The sequence below is a fragment of the Talpa occidentalis genome, unplaced genomic scaffold (genome assembly GCF_014898055.3).
Source record: "Talpa occidentalis isolate TD23 unplaced genomic scaffold, MPIMG_talOcc4v2.1 talOcc4.7, whole genome shotgun sequence".
Lineage (NCBI taxonomy): Eukaryota > Metazoa > Chordata > Mammalia > Eulipotyphla > Talpidae > Talpa > Talpa occidentalis.
This window is the reverse complement of record NW_023605083.1, coordinates 103,662,996-103,679,917: the sequence shown is the minus strand read 5'-3', so window position 1 is coordinate 103,679,917 and position 16,922 is coordinate 103,662,996. Positions and strand designations below refer to the sequence as shown.

Sequence of the window (16,922 nt, the reverse complement as noted above, 5' to 3'; positions counted from 1 at the left end):
CAGATGAGCCCCTCCACCCCCAAGATTAGTCCCCAGGCCCAGAGGCCTTGGGCTGAGAGGATCTGGGTCCCCCATACAGATTTGTAAACGTTTTATAATTCTAGACTTCTTAGTACAGCTGATAGGACATCTGATTTTCTCCATATAAATTAATTTGGGAACTTCTGTGAATGATCTATTTTCAAACTTACTGTAGTCACCTTGCTACCTATTGACAAACGGAGGTTGGAAAGCCATTCTGGTGGCCCCAAGGAAGGAACTCGGGGTACACAGTGGGAACGACATGTCCCCCTGCCAGTGTTGTCCACACAACACAGCCTGCATTTCCAACTCATTATTCCACCTTTACTCGCTCATCACGTGATGGCGTAGAAGGGCTGAACTCAACAGAATAGTGTCTTCAAAGCCAAAACAGCACTGCTTGCCTGACAAACAGCAGCAAAATGACATCCATCTCCTGAGACAGGAGTGCAGGCATGCGGGACAGAGGTGGACTTCAGCAACAATAGGTGTCACTAAGGAGGTCCTGCCACGGTGCACCTCTTCCGACTGACCCCCTCAGGGTAAACAGAAGTGCCTGAGAGGGACACGGCAGGACGCACCAACAAGCAAGCCAGGAACCGTTCGCTCCGAAGCCTGAGAGGATGACCTCCAGTGAAATTAAATAATCGCTCTTTATTTAAAATAAATAAACACTCTTTCTGACAGGAAAATAGGAAACTTCTCCTGGCCATGACGACAGAAACTACATTCAGAATATGTTCATTTACAAAGGAAAAGAGTGGTAGATTATCAAAACCGAAATTTAAGAAGTTCAATATACATTGCTGCTTGGAAAAATAAAAGGGAATAATTCATGTCAAAAGGTCACAGGTTAGAGAATCAATATTCCTTGTGAGGCTCATTTTAGCAAACCCTCTAAGAATCTCCAACTCTTGTGGTTGAAAAGCCATGCTGTGAGAAAGGCCCTGCGCCCCCTGGGTGGCTTCTGCAGGGCCGAGCCGGCTCACTGGACAGAGAACAACTCCTGCCGGTCACTGCGACCACTGGTGCTGCCGCTCGCTCACCTGGCTCAGCTATTAGGCAATGGAGAGGAGGTCTCCCAGGAGCAGAGAACTCTGACACCATGTTTTCCAGTATTTTCCAGACTCAGTGCACTCAGAGAGCCAAAGCTGTTGAGACTTTTAGAAAAGGCTCCACCAGATGCCCAAGTGCCCATTCAGGAGGCGCAGCCTGGATGCCCACAGATGCTGCCACACATGCCCTCCACGTAGACTAACTTCCCAACTAAGGAATCATACAAATACTTTAGGTCAATGAAGAACTGAGAAGAAAAAGGCCCTCAAGTCTTTCAAACCACCCCTCCTCACCCCAAGTACACAAACACACAAAAAGAAGAACTCTTCTCATAAACTCAAGTTCATCATCTGAGAGGTTGAAGCTTCCAGAGAGTCTTCCAGTTCCAAGGCACACTGATTGTACACTTCCAGTTGTTTCTTCCAGATTTCAACTGCAAACAAGAAAGCAGCCCAGCTGATGAACAGGTACAGTCGGCACAGATGGGAGCTGCCCAGCAGCTGACTCCCCACTCAGTGACCAGCACAGACTCAACCACCCCTCTCATGCGCCACCCCAGTGAGCAGCACTGGCCATACCTCGGGGCTCTGGGACCTTGACAGACTCCCCCTGGGCCCAGTTACCCCCAGGCCACCTACTGGGTGCCATCTAAGCTGTGTCTGAGACACACCGAGCAGTGCCCTGACTTCTGCTAATCCAAGAACACCTCTTGGACAGCGGCCAGGCCTTCTGCAGCCTGCCCCTTGAGAGTGACCAAGTTGCTCTCCCGGGGAGTTGGACTTTAACTGAAGCCAGTGAAGACCCTCGGGCACTCAGTGCTGACCCAGGCCTTTCCCGCACTCACTGTAATGTGGCTCTTCTTCTCCAGTGGGAGCTGGGAAGGCATGGTCTGCAGAGCAGCTGGGGCTTGGCTCGTGTAAGCTCGTGAGCGCCTGGGGCCCAGGCTCTGCTACCAGCTCCTGGTGCACGTTCTCCAGCAGGGCCTTATATGCCTGTCGGGCGGCCATCGTCAGCTCTACCATCTTGTGGAACTGGTCCTGGGGTGGAGAGGACACAAGTGATGTCTCCTGACCACAAAGGGTCCTTTACATACTGCCCTGCAGGTCTGCACAGGAAAGTGGGAGATACCCACCTGATGACACCCAAAGCACTACTGTGACAGCAGTGAATCCAGACTACCCACCTCCCCAACTCCTCCCACAAACCCGCCCATCTCACCTGTGCCCCATCGTAGCTGAAGATCCCCACCACGCTGACAGGAACAGCTTTGTTCAAACTGCGCCCCAGAGCCTTGCGGTTGAGAGCAAACACGAAGGGGATGTTCTGCTCACAGGCGCAGTCAATGATGGTGTGAAGAGTGTCGTCCAGCCCGCCTGGTAGAAGGACAAGGAGAGAGGGTGGGAGTGCGTCATGGGGGTGGGGAGGAGGTTCTGTCATGGGGTGGGGGGGGTGGCTGGCCGCGAGGCCTTTTCCCATAGAAAGCAGCACTCCAGCTGCTTTCCACACACACATCAGGGGTCTTGCCAGAGGGCACTGGAGAAAGTGAGTTTCCTCACTCCCAGTCATGTGCAAGAAAAGACAAGTCTTCAAAAAAGATTTTGCTGGTGTAATAAACTACGTCTACATTGTGTCATCAGCTGGCATTACAAATAGTGGAAAAATGGAGCTTGGTGACTATTTACTGAACACACAGGGTGCTGTGCCAGGCCTCACTGCACTGCTGTGCCTCGTGTGTATTACCTTCCTCTATGCCCCCAAAACCCTGAAGGGGGAGGCTACACCCCACTTACAGATGGAAACCCTGAGCATGTCCTATCCCACATCCCTGCCCCAAACATGACCTTGCCGGGGTCCCTGACTGCTGCCTGCCCCCCAGTGAGGTGCCAGCTAGACCATGCTCAGGGAGTGCAAGGAGAGGCACTGTGAGCAAAAGGAAGAGGGCAAGGCTGTGAGGGGGAAACCAGCCCACCAACCCAAAAAGCCAGCAGAAGTGACCACTTCGCCCATCAAGGAGACGCCGGTGAACACACACCACACAAATCCAGCGCCGCACACACTCCACAGCAGCCTTGAGTACACGCCATGGAAGAAATGACGCCCTTACGAAAGCAACAAAACATCATGAGGAATAAATTTATCAAGAAACATGGCATTCACAGAGCCACCAGGAATCACATGAAAACACAACAGGAGCAGGAAACCAACAGAAGGCGCAGGTGCTGCTGAACAGTGATCCAAAACAACCTGTCAGTCAGCCTGAAACTGAAATAGTGTAACAATACGCACTGGATCTTTGCAAGAAACAAAGTATAAAAGCCCACAAGAATAGCTTTTTCTAAAAGGAGAATAGTGTTAGGCTAGGATCACTGGGCGTTAAAACTAAAGCGACCAGCACAGAAGCAAGGGGAAGCAGACCACCCAACAGTGTGGAACTGAGGTGTGAGACATGGCATGTGGGAGCAGTGGTGGTGGAGGAAAGGCAGCGGGGACCACTGGGTCAACTTCTGGAAAGATCCATCTTAGGTGGAAATATACCTAAACAAAGAAAACCATGGACGAATCAGGAAATTTTTTAATTTCTAATAACCGAACATGCTTTCATTTTGCACTCTAAAACGTTGCTTATTTATTATTAACATAATTACAATTTTGAAAATAAGAACAAAAACCTGAATGGTTTCATATACATTATGGTCTGTATATTAAGTAATAATATATAAGTAAAGATTTTGTACATTAAATCTCATGCCATTCAAGCATTTACATGTGTTTGGTGCAGACACTACAATCTGTAAAACAGTGTCCAAGCACCACCTGAAATCATTCTTTGTTCTATAAAATCTGACATCAGTATCGAGTAAAAAGGTCTTTGTAATTTAAGTCTAGTACTTCTTTATTGTGATATGGGGAAAGATAAGACACAAATCAAAGGGTTTTAAGGTGATGACACAGTCTCATTCATTTATTCATAGAACATTTATCCCATAATTATCTCCATGGAGAGAGAGTATGACTAGTTAAGAGATGAGTTAGGCTTTTCACATAAGTCTGTAATTTATATTAACTTTGAGAAATGTGTATTTGTGAACTTTTATGCAGTGGAATTTCATAGAATGAATAAACTTATTTCTACATCATTGTGATGTATTTATTTTTTCATGGGGAAATGTCATGACTTTTGAATTAAACTTCTGACATTTTCTAAAACAACAGACCTTTAATGACCTTAGACTCACAAGGCTGAAGAACAACGTGAAATCTAGATGCACTGAAGCAAGCCCAGTGACAGAGCCACACACAAACACCTCAAGCCTCTGCATGGCCCAAAACAGGTTAAAAAATACAGGCAAACCACAAACTAAAAAAGCAATTGCAACTCTTACCCAAAGAAATAAATTCTTACTTAAAAAAAAAGGTACAATGTCAATATAAAAAAGATCAACATCCCAAAAGACAAACTGAACAGAATGAGTCAGCAGTCACAGAAAATACCACAGTCTCAAACAAGTGAAAAGAGGTTCACTAGAAAAGCGCTCCTAATATTTCCCCAAGTGGTCGGGGTGGCCGGAAGGGAGCTGCGCACATGCTGGGGCTGTTCTGTCGTCAAGAGGTGGGTGGTGTGGGTACTGGGTGCACACGCGCACACTGCGTCAGAAACGACATGTACATAGCGGCCACGTTTACAGCTGTTTTTGACACAACAGCGGTGTTGGTGAGGACAGAGCCACGGGGCCCCTAGTGAGCTTGCCGCGGGTCTCGGAAAGACCTGGAGACACACAGTTGACGCTAAAACAAGGCAGACAGATACACACACACACTTTCCCTCCCCCTATAATCTCCAGGACGGACAAAAATCTGGCAGCAGTGATTGACTCTGTGTGGCTGGAGGAATCTGGGGGCTTACTCCTCAGAAGAAAGTAAAGAGTGATGGGCTGCTCCGGCAGGGGGTGGCACACACAACTCCTATCACCTGGTCCCCCAGTGACAAGGGCTCTTCGAACTTCCTTTCGAGGGAGGAACTTCTCTGGGAAATGGGCATATTCAGCTTGATGGGGGCTAATGCTAAAGCCCCCACCCCTCACTTCTGCCCACCCTGCCTCAGAGCACTCTGAAGAGCAGGGAGGGTGGGGAAGCAGCAACCTCAGGGGATAGAAACTTTAAAGAAAAGACCAATTCTGGGTGGTCTGGGAAAAGGGAGAGGCAGAAAGCAGAGCTGGGGAACGGTTGTGTTCCACGGGTCTAGTGACAGCGACGTGATTTCAGCTCACCACAGAGACTGGCCAGCCCCCTACACACAGGCCATGCTGTCTCTTGCTCAAGGGCCTCTCCAACCTTGGAACCCGTCATGCCACACAGCAAGCAGAAAGAACTAGCCCAGCCAGCTGAGAAAGGCCAATAAAACCCACAGATCTTCTCTAATAAGGATAATATAAGACTATACTATAGTCTTAATCAAGACTATAATCAAGTTGCTTATACCTCAAAGCAAAAAAGTACAGGAATTGATACTTAAACGTCTCATGTACACTGAACACCCAACGAACAGATGCAGCACGACTTGGCTCCTCTGCAGGGAGACGGTGAGAGCGCGGCCGGGGAAGGCCAGGTGTGCCGCGAGCGCTGGCTCACACTGACCACCATGCCCCTTGCTGTGCGGCCCGAGGACAGAAATGAATAAGTTGAGGGTTCACCCAGGACGTGTATCCCACCCCACTGAACACAACAGACCTCCCAGCATCAGTGAGATGGCTATGGCTGAGACAACCCACAGCTTCAACTGCGCAGCTTCAACTGTGACAGATTGAACAAGCAAATGCAAACAAGACAAAGGCCCGTGGCAGGGGGTATCCAGCTGCGGATCACACAATCTCTATGGTGAGTGAGCAGTGACCCTCCCCAGTTCCAGAGTAAACTGGCACTGCGCCACCTGGCACACGACAAGGCTACACGGGCCACGGGAACCATGACACACAGTCACACAGTAAGGCACTCAGTGACCATGAACTCTGGAAAACAAATTAACTGAAAAATAAAACAAAGCAGCACCAGGCACTGACTGGTGAGTGGTCAACACTAAAGGACCACGTGCCAGGAGACAACAGTGTTTACCTTTCGACTGTATCTTCTCACAGTTAGGAGAAATGATGATGCATTTCAGCTTTCTGAGCTTCAGATGTTTGAGAACTTCTCTTAGCCCCAGTACAAGTCGGCGTTTGGTCTTCGCCTTGACTGGATCTTTCTGGTACATACGGTCTTGGAAACGGACCAGTTCTTTCAGGAGATCCGTAACACAGGCGTCCACTTCTTTACTAAGCATCTGGCTGCAGTAACTGAAAAAAACACAAGACCATCGGCGTCCCATGGCTGTGACACCGCTGCGCCGCGCCTGTCCCTCCTCAGATGAGCAAAGTGGACAGTGTGGCCCTGCGCTAGCAGCACACTGGATGAGCAATGCTCAAAAGATGAGACTCCTGGGCGGCTTGATTTCACAGGGTAGGATCAGGGCATCCTCTCCCATTCCCAATTACAAGGAACAAAACCTGTGCCCCACTCGCCACCATGGCTCATCATGGCCGCTCCCCACGTGCCACCCCGTCATGAACACAAACGGCGGGAGAGGCCACCCTGGAGGAAGGGGCGAGACACAGCTCCCTCAGTAAGCATGCAGAGAAATGAAAGCGCACATGGAACCCAGGCAGTCACTTGCTTCCCGGGCTCCGGGGAGCTTCTGGCACCGTGCAGGACAGAAGCCCCAGAGAGGCGGACAGGCGCCTCTACCGCACGCCCCTCTTGACTAGGTACTGGTCACCTCCCACCAGCAAGAGGAAAACAAGCTGGCGCTCAGCATCGAGGCTTTGCCAGCTTCTCAGGGTGGCAGACACAGATGCTCCTCACCAGGGGGCCATCACCCGCCTAGTCCCCGTGGGCGGCACCCACCACAGCTCACTCACTCCCTGAATCTCCGGCTGTGGATCTTGGGGTAGCAGGTGCTGTCAGGGGCAAGGGGGCAGACCTCCGTCTCCTTCGGAATCTTTGCCCCCAGACACTCCTCAGACTTGCTCTCCACAGCAGGAGCCTCAGACACTGACACGGTGTCCACCCCTCCTGTATTCACAGAGAAAGGAAGAATTACACAGCATCTGCAACAGAGGCCTGTGGGTGGGGGTACACGTTAGCTTCACAACACCCTGTCACGATAGCAGCCGGACTCCACATGTGTCCACCACCTAGCTGCGATGCTGCGGGGCCTGACAGTGGGCCTGAGGTGCAATGACCTGGGACAAACAAGTACTGGTGGAAACAGACATGGCACCTTTCTGCCTTGCCTGGAGGGGCCCTAGCCTCTATTTTTCAGTGGCAAAATAGTCATATGACTCGCCATGATAGCCACTTCTAAGTGCAAGATTCAGTGGCCAAATTTATTTTAAATTTTGAGACTTAACCTCAAGTTTTTTTTTTTTTGTTTGTTTGTTTTTAAAGATTTATTTATTTATACAAGAACCAGGGTACAGGCCAGATATGTGGGAGGGTGAGAGGTTTCACCAGAGACAGAGCGGGGAACAGAACAGGCAGTCCGACAAAAGAAATACACTGCGGTGAGGGGAGCAGAGGGTGAGACAGGAGAGGTCTGCTGAGCCATGTGGGTTGCTCTGCAGCCAGCGGGGACTGAACCGGCACTGCAGAGGCTGCAGACAGCTTCACAGCACTGCGCTCAACTGCCTGCGACACCAGGGAAGCCCTTCACATCAGTTTTAAAGGTAGGGTTTTAGCTCTGAATTTTTGCACTTCAATGCTGGAGATATTTCTTTATCAAATAATCCTTGTAAGAGTTGAGAACTCATGGGCCTAACCCATGAGAGCCTTAAAAGTTATGTTTAAACATACCTTACGTAATAGCTTAAGTCTCCCAAAAGTTACTGCAAGAGACTTTCAATTTTCTTTTCTTTTTTTTTTAAGATTTATTTATTTATAAAAGAACTGGGGTACAGGCCAGAAGTGGAGGAGGGTGAGAGGGTTCACCAGAGACAGAGTGGGGAGCAGAACAGGCAGATGACCAAAAACACTGCTGAGGGGGGCAGCAGGCAAGACAGGAGAGGTCTGCCCCGCCATGTGGGTATCTCCCTGGCCGGCTGGGAAGTGAACCTGTGCTGCAGAGCCTACGAACAGCCTCACAACACTGCGCTCAATGTGCTGTACCACTGGGGAGGCCCGAGATTTTCAATTTTCAAGTGAGGGGAAGGGTTATCAGGTGAAGGAATTCAAAAGCCAGGATACTGTTCACGCGCTGCTGGCCTGCTCCCCACCCAGGGTAAACTGTAAGGCACCAGCACACCTGTTGGGCAGGAACTTCTAGGGCTAGAGGGCAGAGGACCCCTGGATTCCACAGTCCTGCCACAGGAAAACCATAGGAGGGAATGCTGGCACCCAACCCGCCACACCTCCAGCACAGGCCACAGCAACCCTACTCCTATAGCTGCAAAGCAGAAATGCCACACACCCATCTACGACCTTACATGCTCACATACCTGGCACTACGCAGCAGGGACATACACTGCCAGAGCCCACTGCTAGAAGTTCCAAAGTCACTAGCTGTGCTGTGGTCAGGAGCAAGGCCTTGGTCTAGGGTCTGGGGAACACTAGGGCTGTTCTGCTTCCGAATGGGGCACTCCCGCTACTCTGTAATCTCCCAAGCTGCATGTTTAGGGTTTGTGTGTGTGGATGTTTTCTGAATGTATCACTGAAGGTGCTATAACAGCCTTCTTACAACATAACAAGCTTGCTTAAATCTTGATCTGCCCTTTTGTTTGACACCATCCATGTCTTACAGGTTGTAGGAAACCAGTTTGGCAGTTTGTGGTGTCATTATCGTGGGAACTTCAAGTTTTGAGGCTCATCTCCTCTGTCCCTCAGAGACACTACCAGAACCAGAGCCCCCGCAAGCTCCACCCATCCAGGGTGCCCTTACTGTCAAGATGGGAATCTGAAAACTGCATTTCCCAGGGTCAAGGCTGGTGCTTTTACCACAAAGGGCAGGGGCCAGCAGAGCTTCGGATAGTTTGCTGTACACACACGGCTGCCCCAGTGAAAATTCCTGTAAGCAGCAAACAAAAAGAAATTGGTACCTGAGGGCTCAACCTGCTCCAGGGACTGGTCATCACCTCCACTCTCCCTGTGTTGCACATCATCACTGGCAAAAGCTGGGCTCACCACATTTTCCTGGAAACGCTGCTGCATTCTCTCTTGCCGTTCTTTCAAAATAATCTTCAAAATCAAACAAAAAATTAAAATACATAAATATTTCTACTTACAGGTAAGCACTCTGCGAAATAAGGTGATATGCCTCTTTGATCCTTACTCCCAGGCCCCGGGGCCTGGTTCAATCCTTCTTCCTGCAGCCCAGGAGCAGGGTGGCCCCCAGGTGCAAAGAGCAGGGCCCAGCACACATGTCACCCAACCCTGGACCAGACCGCACTCCCTGACCCGAAGGCAGACACAGCCCACACGCTGTGGGCTGCACCGTACCGTCCCCCGATAGAACACCTGCCAGAGTGGTCAAGAGCCACACTCACAACAGCAGACAGACGAGCTGGACATGATGAGGGTGTAAAGCGTCACACCCTCTCCCACCCCACTCCCATCCCGTCTGACTTCCCTTCTCTCTCCAGCAACCAGGAACCCCACCCAGGCCACATCACTCAGAGGGGGGATCACTTTCAGAGAATCAAGAACACCTCTTGCTATGATGTGTTCAAATAAAGGTTCAAACTACAAACCTCAAGTCTGGGTGCCAGCGAGCACAGACTGAGGAGAGGTATGGGGTCCCGGCACCTGGCTACACAGGAAACCACACACCTTCTTCAGTGAGGTTGGTTTCTTGGCCTTGGGGACTTCCCTCTGCTTCCCCTTCTTCGTCAGAGGGGCGCTGGAGTCCAAGGGGTTGTGCGGGGTCTTCACCTGGCTGAAGCGGTGGCCCTTCTTCCCAGATGCAGCCTCTTTGGAGAGGACTGGCACTGCCCCGACTGCAACACAACGGGGACACATCTCACAGCCACGCTCAGGGACATACGCCCCCTGCCCACTCTTTGGGGCCATACACCTCAGGCCCGCTGGGATGGGGGAGCGCGCGAGACCAACCACACTGCTCAGGCTGTCCCCACAGTCTTGCTCATCCTCACCACACTGTCCCCTGGAAATTCTTTTAAATGGCCAGGGTTTTCAATGAAATTTAGTATCTTTGGCAAGGATCCAAAACAACTGTCAAAAGATCATTGAGACAACCACAGAAATTTAAATAGACTGGATACCAGATGCTAAGAAGAAAAAATGGTTAATATTGTTAAGGTAGACAGGAGAATGGCAAGTGGTTTAGTTCAAAACATCAGAGATGCCAAATGTAAGTAAAATGATATGATGTTCTATGAGTGGCTTCAAAGTAAGTCAGAGGGTTAAAAAAAAAGCAAGTTATAGATGTAATGAGATGGGCAAAATGTTAAGTATTGGAGACAGGGCCTCCCCTGGTGGTGCAATGGTTGAGTGATGGGCTGCGAAGCTGCCCGCAGCCTCTGCAGAGCCGGTTCAATCCCCGGCCGCCAGCGAGGGTCCCACATGACGCAACAGACCTCTCCTGCCCCGCCAACTGCTCCCCTCAGCAGTGTATTTTGTCAGTCTGCCTGTTCTGTTCCCTGCCCTGGCTCTGGTGAATTCTCTCACCCTCCCACGCTTCTGACTATACCCAGTGCTTATATAAATAAATAAATCTTTTAAAAGAATTAAAAAAAGTATTGGAGCCAGGTACCAGGGAAACAAAAGGTCACAAATTACATTATCCCATTTCTATAAAATGCCACATACAGTAAATTCAGAGAAAATGTACCTTAGTGGTTGCCAGGGGCTAGGTTATGAGGGCAATGGGAGATTACCAGAGGGCTTCTTTTGAGGTGATGAAAATGCCCTGGAACTAGACAGCATTGTGGATATACTAAATGTCACTGAACAGCATTCTTTAGATTGGTTAATTTTACACTGCATGGATTTCATTTCCGTGAAAAACAAAAGAAATGACAGATACATATACACACGAGTAAATCTCAATGCTGCGCTGCCAGAACAAAGCCTATGCAAAGGAGGATGTGCCGAGAGCTTCCAGGAATCTACTTAGTTCTAGAATAGGAAAAATACAACCTACTATTCTATCATAGCTGTATATATATCACATTGTTTATTCATTCAAGGGTTGATAGACATTTGGGGCATTTCCACCTTCTGGCAATTATGAATAATGCTGTTGTGGGAATACAGGCATACAAGGATCTGAGTCTTTCTAATTCTTTTGGGTAAACAGAGGAGAGGAACTGCTGGTTCACATTAGTTATTTAGCACTTTAAGGCACTCTCAGCAGGAGCTGCACTGTTTTTACATCACCAGCAGCAATGTACAGGAGCTAGTCTTGCCAATGCTTGGTATTTTCCACGGTTTTGATTACGGCCATCACAACAGGCCAGAAGCACCATCTCTCCATGGGCCTGATCTGCACCTCCCCCTCATGACTGTGGCGCTAAGCAGGTTTCCTTTCCTGTGTCGTTGGCCATTTGTGTGTCTTCTCTAGAGAAATGACTTTTCGAGCCCTCTATCCACTTTTAATGGTGCTTGTCTTTGCTGTTGAGTTATACAAGTTCTTACATACTTGGATACCCTCATCAGAATCACAATTTACAATTTTTTTTTCTCCAAAATTACTCTAAAGCAGTCTCTGAGTAGTCTTTTCACTTCCTTGATACTGCTCCCTGCTACACAAAAGATTATATTTTGAGAAGATCTAATCCACTTTTGCCTTTGTTGCCTGTATTTTGGTGTCTTATCTAGAGATTCAATGTCTAATCCAAGGCAATGAAGATTTACCCAGGCTTTCTTCCAAGAGTTTTATGTTAGCTCTTACACTTAGGGAAATGATCCATTTTGAGCTAATTTTTATATATGGTGTGAGATGTGGGGTCCAACTTCATTTTTAGCATGTAGACATATATAGCTGACCCAGTACCACTTTGGAAGATACTGTTCTTTGTTCTTTGAATGAACTTATTAGTACCCTTTGTCAAAGATGCACCGATCACAGATACTGGGTATATTTCTAGACTCAATTCTATTTCACTGGTCTACAGCTACCCTTATTCCAGTACAATACTGTTATGATTATACAAAAATAATCTTTTTATGTTTACTAGATGATATAACTTGTCAGTATATATGTAAAAATATACGTGTATATAGTTTATTTATTTTTTTTTTTAAAGATTTATTTATTGATTGATTGATTGATACATACAAGCACTGGGTACAGTCAGAAGCGCGGGAGGGAGAGAGAATTCACCAGAGCCAGAGCGGGGAGCAGAGCAGGCAGAAGGACTGAAGTACACTGCTGAGGGGAGCAGCGGGCGGCAGGAGAGGTCTGCGCGCCATGTGGGACCCTCCTGAGCAGCCGGGGATTGAACCGGCGCTGCAGAGACTGCCGGCAGCTTCCCAACCCAGCGCTCAACCGCTGCGCCACCGGGGAGGCCCCGTGTATATAGTTTAGAAATGACTTTTGATTACATAAGAAAATAGTCACAAAATAGTATGAAAGACAACCAACCATTTGCTGGAGACAAAAAGCCTCTTTTACCTGAGAACACTACTGGTTTGGAGGACTGCTTTGCGTTCTGGGAGTGCTGCTTCTTCTCCAGTGCCGTCAGCATGCCCCCCAAATCCAACTGGACGGGAATTTGGCTTTTCTTTGCACTATTTTTAAAGTTCTAAAAAGTTAAAACAAAAACAAAAAACCCCAGAAATTTAAAAACAAAACCAATTTATTTATTACCAACTGTGCTTTTCATTTGTACAAGTCATATAATTAAAAGTACTGCCCATGGTTGTTTATTTCCTCCTTTCATAATATTGGGCTCACATGAAACCACCTAAATTTCTGTCTCTAGATAGCATCCTTATGAATAACAAGGTTCAGCCAGGGACAAGACACCAAGGTCTGTATGAAGTCTTTGCACAAAAGTCTGTATGTGAGGCTAATGGGCTAATTTTATTGCTTCATTAGATCATTCACCCTCCAACTGCCTTACTTAGGTGAGCCAACCAACTGCCATGAGACCATGGGATATCACCAAAGATTGAAACAAGTCAAATCACATCTAGCAGTTAAGTACTAAACTTAGGCACAAAGTTTAATATACTCTAAACAAATGTTATTTCTGAAATAGTTGTGATCTGGGTTTTGAGATTATATAAAAAGGCTTATAGGCCCATGGTTCTCCTGTGCATTAATGTCTCCATGCCTGCTCTCTTGCGTGGCATCAAAACCCACTAGCTGAGGGCTGGCCTCATGGGGTGAAGCAAAGGTACCCCAGAAACCTCTAAAGGGATGGAAGATGACTAAATTATAATGGGAATTCAAAGTTAATTTGCACAGGAATTTGGAATTTTACTTTTCACAAATGTGAAAACAATTACCCCCCCCCCGAAAGGTGAAGTGATAATGAATGTGCTAGAGCAGAAATGGCCCCAAAAGTGCAAATTTCCCCTGCAGATGATGCACCACAAGGTCATTCCTGACTCTCAGTGGGATGGGGAACAGGAGAAGCACCCCCTCGCCTTGCTTTGACTTCTTAGAATTAAATTTGGGTGACTCTCTTCCTTTTCTCCTCTCAGACATTACTGCCTCACAAAGGAGTGTCTGTTTCCAGAAGAAATTGAGTTTTTTTTTTTTTTTTCTTTAACTCAAAGTTTCAAAGGTAGCTGTGCTCGTTTCTGAGAGGGTGGTGCCAGTTACCAGACTCCTAGTACAAAAGGGACCAACTGCTTTAGCTGAAAAGCCAATGGAAGAAATGAGTCAAAACAAAATCACCTGTCACCGTACACAAAGAAGTCTAGAAAACAGTTTTCCCTTAGAGTTTAGTTTTAGCAAGAAAAGTTCATTTAAGCATATGGCAACTGTGGTTTTGATCTAAAAATTACCTGTGGCTGCTGTTTAGATTGAAATTTCGGTGACTCTATTCTGTCTCTTCTTTCAGATGCGACTGCCAGGTTGGGGAACTCCTCGGCATCCTAAGTAAACCACACATCCTTTAGCTCTAGTGAATCATGAGGATCAAAGATGCCCAAATACAAACATTTCCTTGCTCATGTTTTCTTTCTACAAGTTCCCCTGAAAGTATTCAATGGTAAAATAAAGGAGCCCAAAAACCTGTAAGAAAAGGACTTCACCATTACTATACTCTCAAACCAAAATTAAAAAGCCCAGGTCTACAGTCCTGCCTCAGAGTGTGAGAACAGAGGCACCATGGAGGCAGGTACACCTGAACAGTCTATGGGACTGTCCTGGCTGAGTTCAAGCACCCAGCACCCCCATGGCATTTTCATTAGAGAACCATCAGTCCACACTCAGGAGACATGTTTTCTGTTTTGTGTGCTGACTCCAAGCTAGAAAAAAGAAAAGGCGGTAGGCCTTTAAGCAATGTTGAAATCATTTTAAAATGTCTCATGAGTTTTTGTAGGTGACTAGAGAGGGGATGCAAGAAATAAGGGGCAGAAATAGGAACTACTTGTTGGCCCAAGCCATACTTGCTCTGCCATGGTCACAAGTCTTCAACATGCAGCCCCGCTATTCTCAAAGGAATATTCCAAGCGCCTTGGGATTTCCCCAGATTTGTGGGAACAACTGGGTCTTAACCTGAAGCTAGATGCCTGGGTCAAACCCAAGACTTTTCTGCAGGCACTCGGAGCCAGGCTGCTGAGTCTAGTTCAGCAGACTGAAGAGAAACTTAGAATCAAAGATGGCTCCCTGTAAGACAGGGATATTATGGAGTATCATAATTTACAATGCTTTTGCAAGTCCACGACATTCTCCCGATGAGGCCCACAATAGACCTATGGTACTCTAAATTTCTCTATAGCAAAATACTATTGCAAGATTTCTGGACAGAACAAGAGGCCCTGCAAAAGTCAGCATGCTAAAGCAAACACAAACAGGTAAACAAAATACCACCAGAGGGTAGAGATTAGCCTGTGTAACACACATAATCAAATTTTAATATAAGTAATCTGGTCTCTAGGCTATTTGCCCGTCCAGACGCTTACTGAGTGCCTGCTCTGAGAGGGCGCTGTGCTGGGGTGCAAAACGAACGAAGGACAAAAACAGGAGACTAGTTCTGCTGACACTAGGAAAATAGTTACTAAAGAAATGCCGGAGGTTTTCACTGAGGAAACCTGTATGAACCCATATTTCTCTTAGGAAAGAACCGTTTATTACAGCACACAAAGTGAGTGATAAATATAAATATACTTCAATCCTTGGCGGCTCTTGAACTGTCAAGACTTCATAGTTTGGTTCTGACTTTTCTTTCTTTTTCTTATTCTTTCTTGAGACTTCACTTTGCTCACGATCACCACATTGTGCTGCTTTGGACTAGAACAAAAAACAAAACAAAAATCTTGGGTTTTTAGGATATTCAGCAAGCTGTTTAATTCAAGTTTAGCGTACGGTAGCAAGTTAGATAAACAGATGGCATTTTATTCAGAGTTCTGCAGCTCATTCCCTATTTTCCAAGGAGCCAGCATTCAGTGGACTAAAAAATAAACAAAATAGTTGTTACATCCAATTATTTTGAAACTGGCAGAGTTGGATCTACCCTGGTCTCCAGCGTGAGGATGTCGGAGTCTACTAACACCAACATGAAGTTCTGCATAAATCCAGGTGTGCTGTTTCTATCACCAGGGCCCTATGTTTCGCAAAGCTGACTGGTTACCAGAACCCCTGTGGAACCTTTGAATCAGACAAACTTCTGGGCTCGCCCCAGACCTGAGGAGTGGGACCTTATCACTGCCACTCACTCTCCCCCCCTGGTCTTTCTTGATCAGGTCACAGGCTCTCCAGCCTCAGGGCCTCAGAACTTACACTCACAGGGATTCAGCCAGTCTGCCCCCTCCCTCAGCACAACATGACCCATCTTGCTAACCTCTCGCACCCTGTGCTCTCTGTGGCACCGCTTTCCAGCTGACAGGCCTGCACCATCTGTATACAGAGGTGGACAGAGGCTGAAGCGCTCAGGGCCTTTTCATGCTTGGATCCTGCTTTACCACAGTGGGAATGAATCCCTTAGAGAAAAGCCTCAGTGGATAGAAATATTTATCTACTGGCCTAGAGGGGCTGTCCATGAAACTATGTAAGTGAGAAAGGGAACTTTCAAAGGTAATGTGTACTGAATAATTTCATTTCTGTTTAAAAACAAAACAAAATACAAGCTCTATTTGTAGTTTTCAGGAGTCTGAGTCGATGCAGGCCTCCCTGGGGAGTGGAACCAAACCCTTTCCTATGATTAGATCCTTGTATTAAATTTGTCATTTCACAATACAGACAAAGCTTTAGAGCACGACGCAAAGCCATCTGGTTATAAGACGACAGGACAGCTTCACTTTCTTTATTTTGGAGCCTTTCTAAAATTAACTTTTCATATACCTATGACTAAAAATAATTCAAAACACTCTGGGAAAACGAAATAAGATCTGCTAACCCTTAGTAAATTCACTGTGTATTAAGGAAACTGTGTCCAATAGCAAATTGGAGGCCACAGTGCAGACCCAGGTAGAGGGCCATCAGGCAGCGGAGCCCAGAGCCAGCCATGGCCTGTATGTGTATGCTCTGAGGGCAACTCTCCACAGGCCTGGCACCTCACGAACTGTTCCCTCCATACTTTCCTCAGTTACCTGAGTATGAACACACCACTCCCATCAGCAGATGTCAAAAAGTACTTACATACTGAGAAAGAGAGGAAACCACCACACTAAACAAATGTGACCAT

General features: G+C 47.3%; 1 protein-coding gene across 3 annotated transcripts in view; it reads right to left on the bottom strand.

The window, feature by feature from the left end:
- Positions 1-581: 581 nt before the first annotated feature.
- SECISBP2 (SECIS binding protein 2) overlaps positions 582-16,922 on the bottom strand; it is a 29,466-nt gene continuing 13,125 nt past the window's right edge. The window contains exons 8-17 of one of the 3 annotated variants that reach the window (XM_037494521.2): positions 15,407-15,529; positions 14,080-14,169; positions 12,737-12,866; positions 9,931-10,097; positions 9,201-9,339; positions 7,029-7,182; positions 6,187-6,407; positions 2,296-2,450; positions 1,922-2,114; positions 582-1,510 (exon numbers count right to left, since the gene is read on the bottom strand). In XM_037494521.2, the coding sequence (XP_037350418.1) occupies positions 1,407-1,510; positions 1,922-2,114; positions 2,296-2,450; positions 6,187-6,407; positions 7,029-7,182; positions 9,201-9,339; positions 9,931-10,097; positions 12,737-12,866; positions 14,080-14,169; positions 15,407-15,529 (1,476 nt within the window). In that variant the 3' untranslated portion in view covers positions 582-1,406. The remainder of the gene's footprint in view (positions 1,511-1,921; positions 2,115-2,295; positions 2,451-6,186; positions 6,408-7,028; positions 7,183-9,200; positions 9,340-9,930; positions 10,098-12,736; positions 12,867-14,079; positions 14,170-15,406; positions 15,530-16,922) is intronic. The other 2 variants (XM_054689570.1, XM_037494519.2) reach the window with 2 other exon arrangements.